Raw genomic sequence first — 24,977 nt, forward strand, 5'->3', positions numbered from 1 at the left:
TCAGATACAGAGCCATTGGCCTGAAGTTAAGCCACTGAGTCACAGTAAAGCAGCATGATTATGGCAATGAAGCCTTTAGGGAGCCCCAACTTCTGCACCGTCACATGCACGAAGGGCCACTGGAGTGAAATGAATGCCTTCTCGGCATCCAATAATGCGATAGCTTCTTGCATCTTCGGGGAAACTCTAGTGAGCACTGCAAACATAGTAGGCAGGTTGAGGGAAGTGGACCTGTGGGTAACAAACCAGGTTTGGATAGGTGGGATGATCTGATCCATCAGTCGGGAGAGCCTGTTAGCTACTACCTAGGATTTTGATATCAAAATTGAGTAAGGAAAGTGGCTCGTAGGAGGTACAAAGACGAGGTTCCTTGCCGTGCTTAAGTAGGAGGGTAATAAGCACCTCATGCAGTGAAGGCAGTCAGTGTCCCTTATTGAGAGCCTCAAAATACAGTTCTAACCAATGTGGAGCCAGCAGGTGCTTTTAGACCTTGCAAAAGGCACCTGTGAGGCCACCAAGGCCTGGGGCTTTTGAGCCGTAGAGGGAGTCAATAGCTAGGATTATCTCCTCACCAGAGATGGGCTCACTCAGGAATCGATACTGTGCTAGGGTAATCAATACCATTGCAATTTTCTCTAGGTGTTTCTTCTGTGCATCAGTATCACCATCTAGCCTAGAGGAATACAGGTGCTTGTAGTATGAAAGTAGTTCGCGGATGACATCCTCGTTAGAGGAGATCTTTTCTCCTCCCTCCAAGTGTAGTTCAGAGAAATATTCCGGACCTCTGTTAGGGTGTAGGAGAGGGCTATAGAATGGCCCGGGCATTTGCCCTCCCTGTATCTGCGGGCTGTGGCATATTTGCCCAGATATGCAGTATTTTTGTCAGCCAGTGAATGGAACTCTGCTACTAAGGCAGAGCATCTGTGTAGGGGTGATTTTCAAGCTGCTGGGGGACAGCCCTATTTATATCACCGAGTTTTGGCTTTATGCGGGCAAGGTCATTGCGATTCTCAAGCTGCTGGGGGACAGCCCTATTTATATCACGAGTTCTGGCTCTATGCGGGTAAGGTCATTGCGGATTGTTCTAAGGACGCCGGCATGTTTGGAGGTACAAACTCCATATATATAGGCCTTGCAGGTGCCCTATAGCATAGCCTGATTGTGAACTGAGCCAGTGTTAATCTTGAAATATTCAAGAATGGAGTCATGGAGCTTCGAAACGGAACACGGTATGGAGAAGGGCAGTACTCGGGAAACACCACTACCTTTCGAGCCCTCATAGATGACCTTCATCACCATCCTCACTGGAGCATGGTGCAAGAGTGTGCCAGAAGATGTTACATTTCTGCAAGCCATGGAGCAGCCCTAGCGGATATGAACCAATAATCTAAGCATGTCCATACTGCATGTGGTGCGGAGTAGAAAGTGTGACCAGGAATAGTGGGGTGTTGAAAATGCCAAGTGTCTTTAAGATTATAAGTGTCAGTAATATCGTGGAGTACTCGGAGTGCATGTGGTTTGCCGCCTGTGTGGGCATGGTGGAGGGTTTACCTGGCTAAATCTCCATATCTTAAATGAGCAATCAAGTGAATGGCGTCAATCGGTTTCAAAACCCACATTCATTACAGGAGTTTGTTTTCAGGAAGGTAAGAATAATTCTGTGTGTTTTTAAAACCTTTAACTGGTAAAAGTATTAACTCATCACATAACTGCCATAGGGAGTCCGGAAACCCTGGGCTCTTGTTGAACTATATGTCCTCCCCTACAGCTGAAAGGAATGGGATACGAATCCAAAGAAGAAATTCAGTCACCTGAGTTCTAGAGCCTCTACTGTCCCCTGTCTTCTCTGTACTTTTTATGTTTTCAGTTGTAGTAGTTTAGATGTCAGCCGGCAGCTTGTCTTGTCTAAGTCATCATGTGGCAAAACAATCAAACACATTATGTGCACTGGGTTATTATTATCTAAATTTAGGAGCTTAATTTATAACTTTTGTGCTAAGCTGTTTAACAAAAAGTGTCTCATATTATAATTTTGCTTTCATTTTTAAATTTGTGGATAAATTAAATATATTGTTTCTCTGCTTATACAGTATATTATTATGTTTTGCACTTCAATGAAGTATTTGCAAACAATCACCAATTATGTCAGATTTATGTGTCAAAAAGCGTGATGTGAAAACATCTACAGGATTATGTACATTAAAAGCCATTGTCTTGCCCTTAAAAATAGCAGTTAATTAACAGCCAAACATGAAGTGATCCAGACTGTAGTAGTGTTCCTGAAATAAACCGTTTGTGATTGCCCTTTTAAGTAGTATCTACCCCCTGAACTGGTATGCATACTTTTGTTTGTTAATTTGACCTACTCTTGAACACTTAAAAATGCAGTAAAGCTCCTTGGCTCTGGGATTTTTTTCTGAACATCTGCACTGTGATTGGAGGAGAAAATAGCATGAAACTGGGTTAGGCAATGACTTACTGTGACTATTCATAAGGTTTCTCAGTCTAGTGCTTTCTGGCCTGTGCATAGGATTTCTACGTCGTAGGATAGGGGTTGTGGGTTATTGTATATTTAGTATAAAGTTATTATAGACCTTTAAAAAGGAAATAATGCCCTTAATTACATTGTGTCAGCTTAATCTACCTAGGGTAACGTGGTAAACCAGTCTATACACTCTATTATGCTTGTGTCAAGGGCAAAATAGAAGAAACACAAGTTAGTACCTCAACCCGAAAAAGTTAACAGTGCATTAAATGTAAACATCTGAAAGGTAGAGAGGGCGGGAGCAGATTCCATGTGAGTTGCTTATTAGGTAAATCTTTGTTTTATAAAACTTTTTATTACTATTATTATTTTTTTTTAATTGACATAGAGCACATATAAAGCATTGCAAGCCCATCAGATTTTCAGGTAAATATGGAGTACTACAAACAAGTCCACCCTTGGCGGCATTCAGATGCAACTTCTGCATCAATGTCCATGAGTGCGATTTGGAGCAGGCAGATGTAAACAGTAATTTGGAGGTATGTTATGTCCCAAAGTTGGGGAGGGGAATGTTGGGTAAATCTTGATTTGCAACTGACTGCTGAAACCTACCTGCCTTTCAGAAGCATGTGCCTTTTGTGAAATTTCCACTTTCGTTATAGGGTAGTCTGGCTATGTAAAAGGCCATTCAATGTGTGGGAGCGCTCCTTCACTGCAACATGAAAAGATGATGGACAGAGTGTTGAAACTTTTAAAACACTCACCCTCAGTCACAGATCTGGATTTAATCCATTGTTTTTCTGCTCACCATGCCACCCCAGTTTGGACCTAGCCATATGGAAATCTGTTTTGACCCTGTTCCCCATGGGAACAGTCCAGCCTGAACTACCAGGCCAGGTCCTCCCTGGACTGGAAACAAGCATCCTAGGACTGGTTTCAGGGTATCACCCTTCATCAGCCAGGCTAGCTTGAATACAGGGGCACAGTGAGCAAGGGACCCACGTGTGGGCATACCCTTCCCACTTAGGGCAACTTTAGCAACACAAAAGGATGATGGACGGACTGTTGAAACTTTTCAAACGCTCACCCTCAGTCACAGATCTGGGTTTAATCCACCGTTCTTCTGCTCACCATGCCACCCCAGTTTGGATCCAGCCATATGCAAGTCCATCTTGACCTTGTTCCCCATGGGAACAGTCCAGCCCGAACTGCCAGGCCAGGTCCTCCCTGGACCGGAAACAAGCATCCTAGGACCAGTTTTAGGGTATCACCCTTCATCAGCCAAGCTAGCTTGAATCCAGTGGCACAGTGAGCAAGGGACCCACGTCTGGGCATACCCTCCCACTTAGGGCAACTTTAGCAACACAAACAGATTATGGACGGAGTGTTGAAACTTTTCAAACACTCACCCCCTTCACTGCAAGGCCTGCATAATCTTAAGTTACATTATGCACCTGCCAACCTTGTAGGAGTTATTTTTGTATGAGGTCTTCCACAAAAGTGTTCCCAATGTTGTCCTAAACACAACGAGAAGAATGAAGTTAATTGTTTGCTGTCTAGACTACTACTGGTGCCAAGGTGAATAAGCAGTTGTAAAGCCAATGGTCACACCTATCTAATGAGTGTAGAAGTGATGGCTTCCCCAATGTCTGTCTGTAAAGTATTGCTCAGAAACGTAAAAGAAAAAAACATTTAAAAATACTGGTGAAAAGGCAAACATATATCTTATGGTATCTCAACAGTGTACATCATATTCAACGTTTTCAATCTTTTTAAATGATGTAGTTTAGTTTTTAAATGCCTCTCAGTCGGCAAAACCTGAAGGGACATGCTTGCAAAGGATTAATTTACTTTCCACAGGATGCACGCCATTAGGTCCTCTGCTTTGTCACCCAGGCAGCAGGTTTATGGGACTCTAGAAGAAGTATCATGCTAAGTACACCTGCCCCAGAGGACAGTTGAGCGAATGTAGCAGATGACCCTTCCTTTAGTACCATAAAGCCATTGTGTGTCAAAGCATGTGTTTTCATGCAATATGTGGAATGCAGGAACCCCCTGGCTCTGTGAGTTTGAGGTATGGTAAAGAGTAAGAAATCTAGAAACCACATGCACTTTCATCGAGTGCTGCATGAAAAAGAAAAAAAGTAGGTCTCTGAAGTATAAATATTCTGTATGGGCGCTGCCTCTTGTATTTCCTGATCACAGATGTATGGCATTTGAGGACCCCTTTGTTGGGAAATATGGAGCAATCCACGGGTAAGCAGGGAAGAGGCTTACCCTTGCTTCTTATCTCATACTTTGGTTCTCTGCCTTCCTCTGCCGCCCCCCTCACTTTCCCATATACATCCACCCACTCTTAAGCTTCGGTAATGATTGCCTGTTTAAACTGCACCCCAGTGCAAACAAGCGTTTGCAATGGGATCACAATTACAGGTTGTGCGATAAATTTTGTTCCCTCTAGATTTTTCACTTTTAAGTTCCTCTGATCAAACTTGCAAAATGTAATTCAGGAAAAAAGCCAGGTAAACACGATGACGTGAATTTTAGTGCAGAAAACTCCAAAATCCACTTTACACGCAATTTTTATGGACAAACTCGTAGCTGATGCTATTTATCACGCCTGGCGAATCCCTAAACCTCAGTTTTCATATATCACCGGTTGCAACAAACAGCACCAAATCCTACTCAGCACTTGTAATCGAGGCCTTAGAGTGTTGGGGAACAAAACGAAATGGCGGTGTTTTGCATTTGAATACCTGCTAGACTTCTTTGCTTGGCCCTATTAGGGTGTACATGACTGGTGCGGAGCCATTGTCTTACTTCCCGAACCCTATAGGGAACTCGATGAGGCAGTTTGCTACCTGCAATGAATAAAGCTTTAGGGCTGAAGGGTATACGTTATTTCACTGATCTGAATAGAGCACAACAGTGCAAAATAAAATCTGTACCATGAGACAGCACAACTTATCTATCCAAGATCAAAAGACAATGCAAGTGTTTAGCAATATTGTTTGTATACAAGCCTTTTGACTTTGTGATGTGCTTATGCAGTCAATAGTGGAAAACGATACATGGTGAACTGACTGCGTTATTTTATGGTTTTTAATATTGAACCAACCTAACTGCAAAGAGTAGTGGAGAACTTTTACTGCTTTAGGAGCATCTCAAACATGAGTTGCTGTACACAGAATGGTATTGTATTTGTGTGGAGTCAAACTGAAACCTAGTTGAAGAAGCTGAGATATTATAGAAGTGTGTAACTCTGGGAGTAGCGTGGATAGTTATTTTTTACCTTAGTCATATTTATAGCATAGTGGACAAGTGAAATCAATTGACATTCCAGAATCACACATTGTTTGGTCAAATGCTTTGATTGGTACACAGGTATCTTCACCCCATCACTTGCAAATGATCAACTGAACCACATCTCCTAATCACATCACTTGAACGACAACTGGAACTATAAAATTTAAAAAGGTTCTTGAGTTTTGCATGAAATACCTCGCAGCTGAATATTTCTCAGTATCTCAGTGTAGTCTATGATTTCCTATGTAACGAAGGCACACAAAAGGTCTCAGTTTATGCATGGCATGAGTTACTTTTTAAAGCTACATACATACATTAATAAATATGCCATTAGAAACAGGGCATATTATGATATAGCAGGCTAACTATGAGAATGCAGTTACTCCATGCAAGATTATCATGAAGGTCATGGAATAAGGCTAGTACTTTCATGCTCATATAGGCAAAACACAAAGCTCTTGAAGATTTGAATCCAGTACTACCTACATTAGTATAGAGCCTGTCTTGGCCAGTGTTGCGGCGTGAGAGCATGCATGTTTATGTATTAACTGGTTATTGTGAGTATTGAGTAATAAGAACCGCATAATTATTGGCCATGCCTAACTAATGAGAATTTATGACCTGATTTGGAGTTTGGGCCAATGCGGGACATCTGTCATTAAGCAGTGGTTGTCCCCCCGTCCACTGTATTTAGAGTGCATAGACATCTATACACTACGTAGGGTGGTCAGGACAACTGACACTTTTTGGTAGATGTCCCACAACCACTAAAGTCTAAATCAGGCCCTCAGTCATTATTAAAATGTTATTCTTCTTAGTGTGCAGAATATCCAATGCCAATTCTAATGTCTTCTGTTGTTCATATGTTCTCATCCTCAGGCCTTACACTCACAAAATGAGTGTCTTGTGGGACTGTGACTGACTGGAGGTACACCCAAAGTTTGTCCTTGCAGCATAGTTTAATAACAATATCAGACGGACAATGAATGGGAGGTCATGCAACATGAACCACCGAACTTCTGGCACTCCTCAAGGCCCTGGTGTGATCAACGGGCAACAAATTCCCCCTATCAGAGTTCATGCCGGGACACCTTGCCCGTCATCCAACAGCAGCACACCCAGCCCAGCCACTGGAAACCTGTATTTAAAGATGCCGATGGTGGGCGGTGTCACCCCTCAGAGCACCTCAGCAGATGGCTCCATCCACTTTCCCGCCCTCAGCCCCTGGAGGCAAGTTTTAACAAATGGGAAGCCAGTGTTCCAAGTACCTCAGCCTCTTGGACATCCATCACAGCCATGCTCAAAACCAAAGCAGCAGGGGTTTGGAAATACCCTCCCAGTGAGCAGTGTGAAAGGTAAGATTAAGCTATCCGTTAATTTTATGGTTATTGTGATTTAAGTCTGTCACACACACCTTATTTGCTGATGAACAGAAATTAGCATATATTTAATTGCCACATTATCCGACTGCATTGGGTAATGGTGGTTGCTATGACACTTTCTTTCCAATAAAGTTGAGTGACAGAAATGGAAAAGAATAATTGTGTGACTCTATCACAGACAAGTAAGGTGTTTTGTTATGTAGTACCAACCTCATCATTTTGGTCAAATGGCAATTAACTCATTAATTTCATAAGCAGTTATTTTAGTCTGTGTTGAATAAATGTACCAAAGGAAAAGGTGTACTATACAGCAGTAACTGCCCATTAAAACTGAATGAGTCGCAGGTCAGGTACCTGTAAAAGAAGTTGGGAAGGATGGAAAATATAGGTAAACCTTGGCAAACTGTGTGAAATCCTGGGAGAGACAAACATAGCTTGGATTTAGGGTTTGGCCATCATAGTTCTTGAGACAACAAGCACTCAGTAGGGCCGAAGTAAAACACGCTGACTATGCAGAGAACTCGAGTTAAGCTGTTGTAGCAACGTGCAAGATGAGTAACGAGTCTGACTGTGCCACCTGTTAAGATAAAGAGATATAGAGAGTAATCAGACACCCGAAGCCCTAATTGTACCTTATGATGGGCTACCTTCCCATTTCCATAATTTAAAGCCCTCAGTACGGTAGAACAGAACTTCATACAGCTATGCCCTTAACAGATGTCTTGTGGCGGCCTCAAATACGCTCAAAACGACAACAACCTCCATTAGACAAAGCTCTTTACAAGCAAGCACTTATCCTCAACATACAACTCTTAAAAACCGTCATTACAACACATTAGATACCTTACACACTTCGAATATTATACAGATGTACTATTTAAACGTATACGTGTGCTCGCAAAATAATTCACCTTTACAGCACACATACCTTTATTCAACATCATACATCCCAACATACACATTCCAGATAAGTCAACACACAGATTTCAAGCCTCCACAGCAGCACTCATTACTTCGTTTAGTTATTTCTCACATACAATCTTGCAGAAGCCAAATAACACAGGTAGCATATAAACATTTTGCAAGGCCTTTGGCTATACCCAGCCAGCTGGTAAACATCTGATTATGACCCAGAAAACGTCCTTATACTGCCTTCCAATTACTACAACCCACAAACTCACTCTGTTCTTTAATTAAATCCTCAAAACTTGGGCGAGAAGCTACAGAACTGAGTAGCCTTGTAAAGCCGTTTTAATGGCATAATTCATGCCATATATATGAGTGTAATATAACATAGCATATCAATAATGAAAGCACATGAAAACAATAGACCGGATTTGTTAATTTATCAGACATCCCATTTATAACAGGGTTTTCACAGTGATACACCATATAAATTTGGAATATATTGGCAAATTCATGCTTTTCAGTCATAACATATACCTCACTCAGACCGTAGCTCGAGTGGTAAAACTGGCACTAACATATCAGTTCTAAAGGGCTGAAAAGAAATGGCAAGCTCTCAAACCACTATACCTAGTTGGTTAAGGGATCCTTGAAAATAATCTTTGGAGGATCTGGTAATGGAATTTATTTTGTAGCCTTGAAAAAACAGCAAATACTATATTGATTACATATTATTTTTGAATTTCACCCAATGTATTTCATCCTCTGCACACAGTGGAGGCCACATGCTGAATGTAGTTCTCAGGAAAATTTGGTCTCCTACTTATGAAGCCACTGGGACCCATACATTCGACTGGCTATTGTGATCCCGGTACCATCCTCCCAAAAAATTATCCCAAAGTCTTCAGCAAAAAGAAAACACCAAGGGGGTCAGTATAGACAGCCTGTTATCACATGAGATAAAAATGATCTGCATTTTGCCTGCCTGGTCAATGGAAAATGAGGGAGTTTGTGTAAAAAAATACAGTGAACGCAGTTTAACCAAATGGGTCCAGTACCTTATTTCATATATAAACGCACCAGGCCCTCTGGCATACATGAGATATAAAGGCCCTTACAGTCCTCGGCAGCTTGAGGCCAGGTGATGGAAAATGCAGGGAGACTGAGAACATCTAAAAATATGTCACAAAGCAATTGAAAATACAAAGGCCACCTCCTGAGGAAACAATGGGGCATATCTAAGAAAAGTCACTCTGCACACAGTGCAGCACCACTTTTCTTGCACCTCTTAGCGCCCCCGTAACGCCACTATGTGTAAACCGTATTTAAAATATGGCACATCATGGCAATAGTTAGGGGACTAGCATCTGAATATTTGATGCAAGTCTGGCGCTTTGCAGGTTTAGCGTAAACAATTCTGACACTAATCCTGCAAAGCACTCAGAGGCCCATTACAAGCAAAGGAAGCCTCCTTTTAACGCCTGCTCTTAGCAGGCATTAAAAGTGCTGAAAACAATGGCGCAAGGAAATCTCATAGATTTCCTTTTGCCATTTCCCCCTCCCCCCAACTGGGGAATGCCCAGTTTGCATATATTATGCCTTGTGCAGGCATAATGTAACACAAGGGGTTACAAAGTGGCACAATGCATGCATTGCGCCACTTTGTAAATATGGCACAGTGTTTTTGGCCTGCTAAATTCACATTAGAATAAAAAAATGACACTAATGTGGCATTGGAATGGCACTAGGGGCTCTTAAATATGCCCCAATGTGCTTTCTGCCATCAACTATTTGAGAGCAATACATTTTAAGAGGTAACTTCACAGATCTGCCCTATTCAGGCACTGTGATTACCACATGCTCTTAATCCTTAGGCTATTATGTAGCTATCTTCAAGGGTCGGTGGCTACCACTATCGAGGGTAACATAGCAGAGACTGAGACACCTCACACGAAACACAAAAATTCCGAATTAAGCCACACTGTAAACTAGTGCGAGCTATGCACAAAAAGAGAGTAGTAATGAACACGACCCTGGGAAGCATGTTGAACTTTCACAGGGGTGTGAGGCATGATGTTGCAACACAGTACAGTACAATACAGTTATACATTTTCATAGATGGGCCAACCTCCTGTATGACACAGCAAGATTACCTCCTACATTTGTTTTTAGGGCCACTATGTAGCTGTGTACACTTGTAAGAGAAACTGAGCACATGGAATGCCCTTTGACATAGTCCCAAGTTGGACCCTGTCAGCCTTCAAATAAAATCTTGGAGGGAGACATCACAAATATGACAAGTAATGAAGAATTTACTTCCATAAAACCTCAACAACACTATTAGAAACTCCCATTAAAAATATACATATCCATTACGTCCCAGAATCTATCGGCATCATATACCTCTCAATCTTGAGGAAGTTGGTGGAGAGGGTATATTTGAGTTAAATACATGTTCACCTAAACCACCACACATTGCCAGATGTCAACCAATAGAGATTTGAACCCCTCCGGCACATTGAAATCATTCTTGTAGACATCATGGACAATATCAAGAATAATGTGAACAGTGGTCAGATCGCCACTCACATTCATCTAGATTTAACATCTGACTGTGATAATATTAACTACCTTGTCCTCTTCAACTGAGCGATCTCACTAGAACAGCTAATGTGGACCCCCCTAAAATGGTTCCAATGTGTTCTGGAAAACTGTAGTACAACAGTGAGACTGGGCCCACTTTCTGTGTTGCTTACAATACTCTGTGGTGGGGTGCCTGTTATTCTGGTTCCAAGCTGAATTTTCAAAGGTAGACATATGATACCAAAGTACTAATGGAGCTAAACGAGTGGCATACCTTCACAAGCTTCAATCATTAGGTCTACGTGACTTGGGGCCTCATGTACAAAGAATACATTCAATAGAAGTCGTCACAATTTGCACACCAACGTTCACCGAATGCATTGGTATTTTGCGAACCGCCCTATGTACAAATAGGTCAGTTCACACAGTACCAAATTGTAGTGGGTCACAATTCGACCTACTTTATGAATATTAATGATTAGTTTGCAAACAGCAACCCACTATAATTTTCTGCCATCACAAGGATGGTGGTGTCCTGTGGTCAGTAGACTGCCTTGCATTTGCGCCATCCAAGTATGCCTAGAATAGGTACTTCCCTGATCAATCTCAATAGATTTGCTCCACTTCACAGTCTTAGTGAACAGGATTGACAACAGGGGGATACTTGGATTGAAGATTAATATACAGGACTGAGGAATATGACAGATCAACAAGATAAAATGAGCAGGAAACCCTGTGGTAGCGATACCAGCAATCTAACGGTTATCAGATCCAGGATTTGGCGGGAATTAAAAATAAGTTAGAAAACAAGTAATGGTTGAGTTCTAAAAACACTTCACAACTGACTTGATCGGAGGAAACTTGGCAAGTGGAGCATTTTAACATCGAAGGCTTTGTCTCCACAATTGCCCCTGCAGTCCCCTCGACCAGAGGGCGGGCCAAGAGGGGACTGGTGGTGTTAATCTCAACTGTTGTACCAGTAACCTTAAAGAAAACTTACACAAATTCACCCTACTTCTAGTTCCTACTCTTACAGACTGACATCAAATTAAATATTGTATTGATTAATTCCTGTAACAATGGTTGTAATATTGTGAGAAGCATGGTTATAGTGGACCTTGATAATGAGCTGGAAAGGTTTGTGAGTGGATACGAGGCCAACTGTGTATATGTTTGGGTGGGAGATTTCAACATAAGGAAATGTCAACTCGCATCCAGAAAATTATGCAGATATATGGATGGTTCAGGGAATACTTGGTCATTCTTCCCACACAACATATTTGGTGAGACTATAAATGAAGTGATATCAAAATACACCTTAGAACTGTTGGAACAATGTATTCATAATAAAAAAGCCCCGCTACCTACCTTCCAAGGAAACAGTCAGTGTTTGATCATTCATCAATATTACACTCATAAAATGGTTTGTAATTGCTTAGATTATTTTGGGTTGAACCCAGCATCTTCAGTGAAAACCTTCTGCTAGTACTTACCCTTAGCATTGTAACCAAACATAGGAAAAGCCCACAGTTAGCTGCACATATCAAACCAGTGGTTAGCAATGGTGTAAACCTTAAGTGGGCAGGGATAAACAAATATGCCTTTTTTGGAAAAGATAGTAAAAGATACTATAGAAGAATTTACTATCTGCACAGAATAGGATGTCACCTCATGTAAGATCCTGGCAGCTTTTGGCAAAATAATTTTAGCTATTGCAAATAACCAAAGAAGGGTTGTTAGACCTGGCATCCTTCGCGTGGTTTCCCCAGTCTTTTTGGCCCCTGCTTCCTGTATTTTTGATGGTGTGCTGGATTTCGTTTTTGCTGGTTTTGGTACTCTGGACACTTTACCACTGCTGATCAGTGCTAAAGTGCAAGTGCTCCCTGTGTAAATGGTGATTATGATTGGTTATCCATGATTGGACTATTTGATTTACTTGTAAGTCCCTAGTATAGTGCAGCACAGCATGTGTGCCCAGGGCCTATAAATGAAATGCTACCAGTGGGCCTGCAGTACTGATTATGCCACCCACATGAGTAGCCCTGTAAACATGTTTCAGACCTGCACACACTTGCCAGGCCCAAACCTTCCCTTTTGCTACATGTAAGTCACCCCTAAGTTACCCCCAAGGCAGCCCGATGGCAGGGTACAGTGTATTTAAAAGGTAGGAAATGTACTAGTATGTTTTACATGTCCTGATAGTGAATACTGCTAAATTTGTTTTTCACTATTGCAAGGCCTATCTCTCCCATTGGGTTACACGGGGATTGCTTTGAAATATATTTTTTGGGTCTCTGAACTCGCAATTGAAAAAAACATGTTTTAGTAAAGTTGTTTTTTAGATTGTAAGTTTGAAAATGCTACTTTTAAAGAGAGGATATCTTCTTGCTTAACCATTCTGTCCCTCTGCCTGGCAGTACGTCTGAGTCAGACTGACAGTTGAGCCATTTGTGAATTCACTCTAGACAGGCACACAAATGGAACTGAGGTGTGTCCTGCATATCCTGATGGGTCTTCCTGGACTAGAGTGGAGGGAGGAGCTGAGACTTGCACCTGAATAGGGCTGCTCCTGTCCTTACACAAAGTAGTCTCCAATGCCCTGGAGTATGTCTCAGGCTAGGAAAGGGAAAGGCAGGGTCCTGTGCACTACAAAGACTTTCCTTTTAAGTTTGCCTATGTCAAAGACCAAAATGAGTATACGTATTGGACTGCTGACCCTACAACTTCAGAACACTTCTGGATCAAGAGGAGACGCTGCCAAGGCGAAGAGCTGCCCCTTTGCTGTGTGTGCTTTGCTGGGTTGGTCTGCAGTTGCTGCTTCTGCTTTGGAGAGGACAGACTGGACTTTGCTGTGTATCCTGCTTGTTAAGTTTCTCCAAGGGCTTGGACTGAGCTTGCCTCCTGTTAGGAAGTCTCAGGGACATCAAAGACTTCACCTGCCAGTCCCTGGGTTTTCTTGCTGAGGATCCTGACATGCCAAGTGGTGCCAACTCCAGTTCCTAGTCCCCTGGGAGTGTCAACTGGCCTAAAAACAAGAAGAACCAGGCACATCAACTCCAGACGACCCCAGAACCGGCACCACTGCCTGACTCAATGTCACTGCCTGCACCGGAAGCCATGGTCCCTGTTGAAATGCAACTGACACAATCAACGCTGCAGATCCGACACTGCTGGCCTGAAGCCGCTGCAGCGCTGCTGAGGTCCAGCGACATTGTGAGTCCTGAGTACCGTTTCACTGATGTCCATGACACCCGACTCCACTGTGGCACCTGTGGCCCTTTGGTGTGACCGAGACCCTGAGAGGTCGCTCCAATGTGTCTTGACCCGCTGCACTCATTGACCCTGCTGGATCGTAATGAACCAACACCTCACCTCTGACGCTGCCTCACATCCATTGCCTCTATAAGGAACCAACGCCTCATCTCCGATGCATAGTAGTAACAAACGGATGTCTCATCTCCTGCGTAGCAGTATGTAACCAATGCCGCACCGGCTCTGGCGACGCCTCACCTTCCCGACTCCGTGCCACATGTTTGACTCTGCCTCATTTCTAAAGTATTGTACCTGGGGTCCGTGCAGCTCTGTGACCATCACCACATTTCTTCACTAGTGGCATCGGACTGTTGGGAACGACTCCGTCACGATGCCGTGATATCACCAGTTGGAGCTATTGTGTTTCTAAGCGCTTTATTGGGATTTCATCTTTAAAAATTCATATCTTTGCTTGAGTATGTTAGATGTTTGTTGTTTTGGTCTTGTTTCACTTAGAGAAATATTAGCTATTTTTCTAAACTGGTGTGGTATCCATTTGTAGTGTTTTCACTGTGTTACTATGTGTGAGTACATACACTTAACACATTACCTCTGGGATAAGCCTGACTACTCATGCCAAGCTACAAAGGGGGTGAGCAGGGCTTATCTTAGGTGTGTAACTCTCTTATCCTGACTAGAATGAGGGTCCCTAGTTGGACAAGGTGTAAACTGACTGCCCACTAGAGATCCCATTTCTTACAGTGGTAAATAAGGGCACTAATAAAAAGAACGTAGGCTGGTTCCATCACCAATGCTCAGGAGCCCACTAGAACCTTAAGAAAGCACTTCAGTGAACCCCTAACAATAAGGAGGAGGTTAAAAAGTTAAAGCTCATTATAAATGAGGGGTGGGTATGAGGAAAAAGAATTACAACAACAGGCCTGATTCAACTTGGAACAGGCTGCCGAAATTAGGTATTCTGTGTTGTTGTGGGAAACCATAAATTCACTGTTCCTTAGGGACAATCTATCACCAAAGGCATAGGCACTTGTTACCTCATAACATTGGATTAGCCATTTTGGAAAGATGTTTAACTCAAACAATGAATGCATTGTACCGTTCTCAGATGATACACATTTCCCAGCATCAGTACCACCAAAATCTGTTAGTCTAGAAGAAGTGTATTGTGCTAATGGGAAAGCCCCAGGCTCTGATGGGGTCCCAATAGATGTCTTTAAATCTTGCATCACTTTATGGGTGCCAATATTGACCCAAGTATGTAATGCAGCAGCCCAAGGACGCTTCCCCATAACCTGAAGATAGAGAGTATGATTGTCCCGATATTTAAGGAAGGAAACAGGAGGGGGAGACTCAAAATGCTACGAACTAATATCCCTTCTCGACTCATCTGCCAAATTTCAGCGGCGGCTGCCGCAAATCTCAAGGGGAGCAGCGGCGTGAGGGATGGGGGTTCGGGGGACACCAGCACATGCTCCCTAGCAAGCATGGTGCTACTTTCATGGTAAACCTAGCATGAAAGCAGCACCACGATTAGTCTGAGTGGCTTGGATGGCCGCTCAGACAGTGCACTGGGGTCTGTGCAGACCTGAGATGGCCGGCCAAACACACGTGTGCACTTAGGCACACTTCACTCCCACCTCCCATGATCCAGCCCCCCCTCCCTGAACAGGTTGCTACCTGAGCCAGCAGATGAAAGATAAAACGGTAAAGAAAATTGTTTTACCTTTAATCTCCTGGCTTAGACGGGGGCGACACTCCTTCGCCATTGTGAAGGGGATGCCCTGGCCAAATTAATGAGCAGGATCATTTTAGACAGATTAGAAACCTGGACAATAGATATTCAGGTGTTGACAGATTCACAGTATGGGATCAGAAGGGACATTGGCACAGTGGATCAATGCATCAATTTAAACCTCTTTATTAGGAAGTATACCCTGGTCAAGGAAGGGCATATTCATCTCTGTTTTGCTGTTTTGAGTAGCGCTTTTGATCTTGTAAATCACACTAATCTGTGGCAGGCTATGGTTAAAATGGGGGCCCCAGTGGATATTATCTCACATTTATCTCAGCTGTACAATTGCTTGACAGCACGAGTACGTGTGGCACAAATGGGGAATGCACATCAAGATTTAGGATCACAAGCGGTATTACGCATGGGTGCATTCTCGACCCTTTCCTGTTTTCATTATGTATTATCGAGGTGGACAGATTACTGCAAAAGGAGAATGCTAATGCCCTGAGAGTTGACAATCGTCCGACCCCAGTGATGATGAGGCAGTGCCTATATCTAGAATCGCCAATAGGTTGCAATGCCTGATTGGAAATGTTGTCACATATATGGAGAAAGACTTGAAGCTTAATTTAAATAAAACTTTTATATGGTAAGTGGTGAAGGGAAACCAAAGAAAAAAAAACATTATGTGAAGGGACATAAACTGGCAGAAATACAAAATTTCACCTATTTGGGTATTAATTTTTCATATGGAGGTCAAAGGGTTATTCAGTTGAAAACTGTGAGGCTTAAGTTTATTAGGACACATGAAGCCTTGTTTAGAGTCACCAAAAAATAGGCAATGAACCCATTAGAGAAATGTTCCTACTATATAAGAGTAAATGTTAATCGGGTGTCTTAAATGGGACACTCTTGTGAAGTATGACAGACAGTATGATTCTACAAAACCAGAAGAACCTCTTTTTACGCAGACTATTTGGAGTCCCAGGTTCAGCATCTACCTATAATATTCACAAAGAATCATATGTATCCTACCTTTAGGATGCAATGGGGTTAAGTACGAATATCAGTTGGCATAACATTTGGAGTAAAACAGGCACAAAGTTTTGTAAGTAATTAATAGAAGCCTGTCTACGACTCGAGTATTATGATGCAATTTCTTGGTTGGTGTATGTGAAGAAATTATTAAAGAAAACCAATGCTAATATTAGTATTGAGGGACCCCTCTAGCAATCTGCTATATACTAAAAATAATTGAATGTTATCTTCATTGGTAAAAGGGAGGCTGCAAGAGAGATAAGAGAGAAATCCAAACCTGCAGTGCGTAGTTACTGCTCTGATCCCGTTCAACATGGTGTACAAAGGTACTTGACTACCATAACAAATGCACACAACAGATTTAATATCACAAGTTTTCATTTAGGTATTTTACACTTTTTTGTAGCTTTCCTCAAAATTGGGGCTTCGGCTGATAAATTGCCTAAATGCCCTTGTGATGGGAAATCCTCCCAATCTACACTGCACTTTATCTTGTTTTGCAAGACTTATAAGGATATTGGAATATGTTTTCTGCAATCACTATTTTTATCAAAGAAACGTATTTATTACAAGGATGCCTTTACACTTTTTATGGGATTTTGATGACGTTGGCTTGTGCTGTGCAGTCTCCCCATATCGCTAGTGATCAAAAGAAGGACATTTATCACTTATCTGGAAACACTAACATATGAAATAGAATAATGGAGATGATGTTAATTGGTTCCATCATGTTTATGCAATTTATAATGAACTATCCCCTTTCCTGTGTGCATATGCGCTTCCAAATCAGTGTAGCCGTGTAATAGCTTCATTTTGTATCACAGAATTACCATCAATCTTTTACAAATAGATTGTCTTAAAAGGTGATAGATTTTTAAATGCTCCCCAAAATGCTCCCTTTTATCCTTTGCTTTTTTAGTATAACTGAACTTTTTTGCTCTGCTATGTGAGTTTACTGTTAAGATGAAGGTCCAAAAAGGGGTATTTATGTATTCTTTTGAACCTTTTCTAACCTTTGTACTTGAGATTGTTTTTGCACTGTATGTATGCTATGCATTGCTCAGATTTGATAAAGATAACTGCTTATGGTTGTAAGCTTATTTGATCTTTGGTAACAAGGCACTGTAACAAATGTACTGTACTTGATTTTATTATATTTTTATTCTTTTTTGGACTTTTGTAATCCGAATAGAGATTGATGATTGATTGATTGATTGACTACCATGTCTTTGATTGCTTTTAAATACAGCATTATGTTAATGCAGCAAGCTTTCCTTAAAGGAAAACGGGTTGCGTTTTAAGAAAAATAAAAAGTTTCACTAACATTTTTTTAGACTAGGCTGTGATCTATGAGGCCACTGCCTACTCGTAAAAATTTTTTGTTAACATTAACAGAGGAAATGCTTGTTAACATTCAAGTGTGAATGGGTTACCACTACCTTTCTGTAGTTGATAAAATATTAATGTTTTGTTACTGGATTTCAGTCACAAAACATTAATACATCCTCGTGCAAATTGCAATTTGGAAGGAATGGCCTAAAAACTCCCCTTCCAAATAGCGATTCAGTTATGTGCTTGCAAATCCCATACATTTTGGCAATGTGTTACCAAATTGTAATTTGGTATTTTCTATATACCAAAAAGCTATTTTGCAGTTGCAAAGGCTTCGATTTTGCAAATGCAAGCCTTTAGGACTGCAAAATCCCTCCGTAATCTGGCCCTAGATGAATAATACTGTATCTATTTCAAAAGTGATAAAATGGAAGCCTGTAAACTACAGGACAGCTAAAAAATCTAACAATCAGGCTATGTCCATTCTTGACATTGGCCAAACAATCATGCCCTCAGAACAGCTTGAAGGTATGGTTGTCTTCTTGGATGCAGAATTGTCCTTGCAACTGAAGGTTTCCTACGCAACAAGCAGCATTTTCAGCCTCTTTAATTATCTCAGCATGTTAATTCAGCTAATTCACATCAGTCTTTGGGCTATTGTGAAATGGATGTGAATTAATGTAAGAGCAGAATATTCTATTTCTATGTATGGGAACAGCACTAAAAGATTCTCCATTGACCAAAAGTAGCCCAAAATGCCATAGTCAGACTAAAGACCAGTTTAGGAAATATTTGCTCATGTTTTATGGACCCAGTAGATGTCTACTCTGGTTACAGGTTTAAGACAGATTCCATGTAAAAGTCTTTGCATATTTCCTAGGCGTATCCATGGATTAGATCAATTATAGTGATCTGAAATATTCATTTTCTGAGCAATATCTGTCTACTGACAGGGTATTAATGGACACAGACCCTTATTGTTTAGCTACCATTTGGACCAAAAATCGTTCCTATAGGGTGCTGTGCTGATCAACTACCTTGCAGTTGCTCTCATGATTAAAACATCTTTTGCTAAATGTATGATTACTTTAAAGATTTTTCTCTCTGCTTTATCTCTCTCCCACAACAGACTGGCTGTAGGCTGTAAAGTGCCTAGAGAGTGTTCACATATAGAGTGCTATTTATTTGTGCCCCCAACTGAACTACTGACAGTAGACATCACTGCTCTGCTTGGGTCTTGTCCTGGGCTCCCTCCCTTATTTCACCACCCTCTGCCAGGGAATAGGCTGCAAACCCAGGCCCAGGTAACATTATGGTGGTTGTAGTTGGGGAAATTGGGACGAAGAGGGGTCAAGGGAGCCAAATTCTTATAGGTCCAGTGATTGACAAGCTTTCTTCAGCTGTAGCTTAGGGCTGTTTTGTTTGGCTTGGTTTACCCATTGTAGTCTGGTGTGAGCAGGCCACTCCATGATTCCATAGTTTGGCACCTAAATGTCTAAAAGAACAACGACTCACTAAGCTCCTTTTAGATATTACTTTATACGTATTTGTACTTCCAGGCAAAAAGAGATGAATCAATTTGTCAACTATAACATGATTTTTGGTCCTGTGAACTGTTATTGGAGCCGAGGCACTCCATATAGATGCTCTATAAATTAGCTACTCTACCTTATGTCCCTAAAGAAGTTATATCAATCAATACATATTCCACGGGTGGCAGTGCAACTGCTCTATACATTTTCTGGAAGGGTAATGGTAGAATATTTACGATGTTTTGGAGGAACAAAAAATTAAACAAAATAGAAGCAGTTTAAAAGATTTGCTGCATATGTCCTATAATGCTTCTAATTAATCGAGATCCCTGGCAATCTGCAAAGTATGTGTTATTGACAAACATGTTTGAGTTGTGCACTTGGAAGCAAGGTGGATTTGTGTTGGCTCACATCAGGAGTGGGTGGTTCTGCAAACCAATGACATTAACCGTTCGTACACTATCACTATCATAACATTTTTGTACAGTCATGAACCTGGCTAGATCCCAAACATTACCTTCTTAATTCTGCTCACTGAAAGGAGCACTTGGCATCACACTAGAGCTCAGGTGATATCCTGGCCCAGAGTAGACTAACTGAATCGTTAAATTAACCATTTTGTGCTGTCCACTCTGTAAGCAATATCTAGAAGTGGATGGAGGACACCAAATCAGGCAATCAGGAAGTTTCGGTGACTGCAGTAATAATTAGCTAGCCCCCTGGGCAAAACTGTAACTCATTGTTTCCTTCTCTAAATCTCATAGACATGACATAGTAATTCTTTCAACTTTCTTTCCCTTTGAGTCACCCATTGCACATTCCAGCTGACTCCGACCTGCTTTAAAAAGCAGAATTTACAGATTTTCCAGTTTTCACATTTTAACAAATCCTTCAATGACTGCTTAGTTTGACCTCTCTCTGACCCTCACTATTGGGTGTTTGGATTGCACATCTATTTAAGAAACATAAAATATCTGAATGTCAGGGTATGCCAATTATGGTGATGAAAGTGTACAGTTTTGCAGTTTAGAGGTTGTGATTCCTAACATGTAATAGTAGCATAACTTTTAAGAACAAAATGTCACACAAATTGCTCCTCTTTTCAGGTATGACAAGTTGATTCCCCTAAGACCTACGGCCAGAATTTCTAGTTTAGATCAGTAACGTGTCTGGGTGTGTTGGCATACCTGGTTCTGAGTGTGTGGTTTGTGATTTATGTTTCCTTCAAAGAGTGAAGATCAGGATTGTCTTTATGGTAGGTGGATGTGGTTACAACACAGTTTAAGTGCCTCAGACTTCAACAGTTGGTAGCAACATACTTTCAGTGTGCAGCACAAACTTTTATGCTGGTTTATGGGTTTTATGTTTTTGTGCATTTGAGCTTACGCTTTATACCGTAAAACAGGAATTGTCGTATTGATCCTCATCAGTAAGTGATCGGACTTTTCTGAAAAGTAAGGCTGTGATCCATTCAATTACATTTTCAAAAGATAAACCAATAGTATTTAAATAACATTTTAGCACATTTTGTAATACAAAGTATCACCCAGTTGTCTTTTTCTAATTTGTCCTAAAAAATGCAAAGCAATGTAAGTTTGTTAATACGCATTTCGACTGTCTTTTTTGTATACAATAACATGTGGTCTGTGTAATAAATGGGCTGGGTAAAACTGCAAAGACAAGTTTGGTGCAATTTTGTATAACATTTTGAAACGTTACCTGTGTAAAACATATGCTCAAATACTTTTCCAGAAAAGCTGGCCCATCACCGAACTGCACCACACAGTGTTCCTGAACTTGATTCATTTGTGAACAGAATGTCATGGTCGATTCTAAACAAAGGGAGGTGTTAATCTGAGTCACAGTAATAATAGTAATTGCTTCCACATGGTGGGTGACTAGACTCTGAAATAAATGTTATTGCCAACATAATCCTTCAAATTACTCACGTTTTATCATTAATTGTTTGTCCTGTCCTTAGTGTGCAGTCTGGTTTGTGGGCTGGTAATTTCAAGATTTTCGTAGCAGTTGTTTTAAAATCCCTTTTTATTACTATTTGTCATATGTGGTGTTCCTCGTGTTCCAGCCCAACGGATGGCTTCCTTTTGTTAGGTGTTACAAGTGCGGGATCATTGATCCCAAACCTATTCTCAGTGAAAAGGACGCCCACAGGGGTCTTTCATGAGTGAAAATGGAATCCGAGCTTCCTTTGGTTCTCATTGGTCTATTGCATCATGATTTCTGATTGGTGGAACTACGTTTTGCAGCACGTGTGAATTCTTCACACAAAAGAGGTCCCCATCCAGTGCTCTATCCTTTGTACATGACAAAGATGTCTCTATCTGTTAGAGAGGTTATTATTCACAAAGATTACTGCCCAGGAGCTCCTCATCCATTTCATAATACAACATCTGTATTGAACAAAACCTTTTAAAAATATAAAATACCTATTTTTCCACCAGCAATGCAGAAGAATACTGAACTTTGTGTTCACGATGCCACTAATTTGAAATATGTGTATTTTAAAACTATTATAGGGAGAGCACAGCACACATTTTCGATTAACTCATCCCCTAATTTGGCTTGCATATACTGGCTATCATTGTGAGGGCATTCATTGCCTGTATTCATTACGTTTTTTCTCTTATATTTGTAATTAGGTCCCCTTTCTTTAAATGTGTCACACAAATGCCACATCAGAAAATTCTTCGAAAGAATATAACATGATTCTAAGAAATAAGTATTTACTTATTATGACCTCCCTTCAGAAAACCCATGTATCTTCAAAGTTGATTGTGGCCCTGTTTCCCCAAAGCGCACTTTCCATTTAGTAAAACCAATGACGACTGTTTTCGAGACGATTTTGCTACTAAAAAGTATGTAATCAATCTTGTGGATTTTACAACTGAATTTAAGTAAATTTTTAAGGTGTTATTTTATGTTTTATTACTTTATCGGAGCATTGACTGCCACACAGATTAAAAAATACAAGTTTTTCGTTTTCAACCCCTTCTGCTAGATGTTTCCCCAACCCAATTATAATAGTAATAATAATAATAATAATATTAATAAGAATATAAACTAAGTAAACGAAGTGAAACAGCAATAATAATAACAATTGTTACAATTAGTATTCAAAACGTATTTTCTGGAAATAGAAAAAATTAACCCACACCAAACCACGCACTTCGTCTTGATGCATTTGGCATTCTTTTGGGGAAAACTTATGTCATTACTGAATTGTGATCAATTTATTACAATCATGCAGCTCTTTCTATTGATAAAGAGCATTAATTCGGAATTCCAGCAACTTTTATACTGAAACTTTGATCGTCAAAAACTATCTTAATTTGTGCTGGCATTTGCCAGTGCAGGACAGGGACACGGATTCTTGGGGTCAAAAGACTCTTTCTGTCACCATGGGTTGCACTTACAAATGTGACTCCTCCCTGAGGCCGTCATCTATTAAATGTAAATTTTGCTTATGCAGTCGGGCGGAGCCTGCCCTATACCTTGTCACTTTCTGAGTCCACACATAAGGAAGAGGGAATTGGACTGCTGCTCTTGCCTGCCCTGTCACGACTGAATCCCTTCTCTCTCATTGGCAATATAGGCTCAGTTAAATGGGTATAGATAATGCAGGCTATTTAATATGCAACACAAATATTTTGCTCTGCCAGTCTGTGCCCTTTGTTACCCGAAATGCCATGATTCATCACAGTGTAGGCTTCCCACCCGTGTGCCCCTTCAAGCACGCAAGCAGCCAGGTGCGCATTCACCAAAGTAGACTCCCATTCCCTTATCGGACATCAGTATGTAGTGTCCCAGATTACAACCACAATGGCACACACTGTGGCCCATCCTCTGCACCAGCACTACTGCACATCAATGATGTGCGCCAGGTGCAGTGATTGAGTGACTTCTTGATGGTTGCGTGGCTGTGTCGCTAAACATGCCCCTGACGGCATTGACACTCCTGGTCCATCTGACCATGGTGCACGTATTCTGGGTGGTCGTCTGGATGGCTCAAGACCTGGGCCCACTGCGAGGAGAAGACCCTCACTTGTAATCCTGCCACGACTACCGGTCATGCAGAACAAGAAACCTCAACCTCTGCCATTTTTTATTTTTTTGATTGTATTGTCTTAAATGGTAATTCCGCTGGCTTTTGTAATGGATGAAGCCCCCTCATAAAAATATAAATTTATCTACTGCATGGCATATGCGTAGCTGCCAAGTTTTCCTTATCTATATTGACAACATTTCTATATTTGCTGTGTCTACATGTGACATCTTGGGGCTCGTGTGAAACTTTGAGTTAACACTTTATCGCAAACAGAAGTGCGATCACCCTTACTCATTTTTGTTTTCATCCATATAGCTTTGTATTCATAATGAGAACATCAAGACTACAAGTGCCAGAATGCAAAAGAAAAAAATATATCACTGTCTGAGCTACTTACAACATGGGATTCAAGCAAAAGTTAAGTTAAGGGCTCAGACGGTGTCCCGTGTCAGGTCCCAGTCTAAGTTCATTTTTGGTGTTTAAAACATATCTCTACGAAACAGCGCAAAATGTGTGATTGAAGAACAAACACAACCGCAGATGTTTTTTTACAACATATGTAACAGCGAAATCTCAAATTGCTCCATGTCAGGAGTGAGTAGCTCATTCAGATGCGTATGGTCACATATTTTTTTTGCTTTTCCTCATTAGAAATACAGAACTGGAAGTATCAAATTAGAATACAAAACAAGATATAATCATCTATTTACACATGTTTAGGAATAACCTGAGTTCTCCATTTTTATATGAACTGATTTCTGAGTATATATGTATTCACCATGTTAATGTAGAAAACCAATGAAAGACACATTTGTCATTTTATTGCAGCATGGATGCCCTTCTAAAAACCATTTATCTAGTCATAGCCTCATGTATCTATTAACAGTTGACTGCAATCATTCAGTCTTTGGCATTAAACCACGTCATACTTTCAAATATGTTTGATATGGAACCTGGTACTTTCACAGCCACGGTGCTCAAGTTTTTGAGAAAAGCAGACTCTAGTGCACATCGGAAAGGCAAAACCCATGTCTTTATCAATGCTTTTCAGAAACACATCTGATATTACCAGTGTTAAAATTTCAAAGGGCACTCTGTCTTTCACAGCAATATTTGAATAATTTTGCATAAAGTTACAACATATTTAAGAAACGCTTGGAAGCAAAAACATAGTTTGTTATATTTACAGGTCAGTTGACTAATAAGTGTTAAGATGACAACGTTATCGGTGGCTTGAGGCCATGCCTATATAACTGTTAGCCCCTAAAAACTGAAGTTTTTAATATGTTTGAAAAAACAAGTCAGAAGCAACCTGTGAGGGAAGCTGAGCAACATTTCTCAA

General features: G+C 40.9%; 1 protein-coding gene across 1 annotated transcript in view; it reads left to right on the forward strand.

Moving 5' to 3' along the window:
- The window catches only part of GLIS3 (GLIS family zinc finger 3), an 868,281-nt gene that overhangs the window by 62,153 nt on the left and 781,151 nt on the right, over window positions 1-24,977 (forward strand). Inside the window, exon 2 of the mRNA XM_069228373.1 lies at window positions 6,671-7,146. Coding sequence (XP_069084474.1) covers window positions 6,774-7,146 — 373 coding nt within the window. The 5' untranslated portion in view covers window positions 6,671-6,773. The remainder of the gene's footprint in view (window positions 1-6,670; window positions 7,147-24,977) is intronic.

Source organism: Pleurodeles waltl, chromosome 1_1 (assembly GCF_031143425.1).
Source record: "Pleurodeles waltl isolate 20211129_DDA chromosome 1_1, aPleWal1.hap1.20221129, whole genome shotgun sequence".
NCBI lineage: Eukaryota > Metazoa > Chordata > Amphibia > Caudata > Salamandridae > Pleurodeles > Pleurodeles waltl.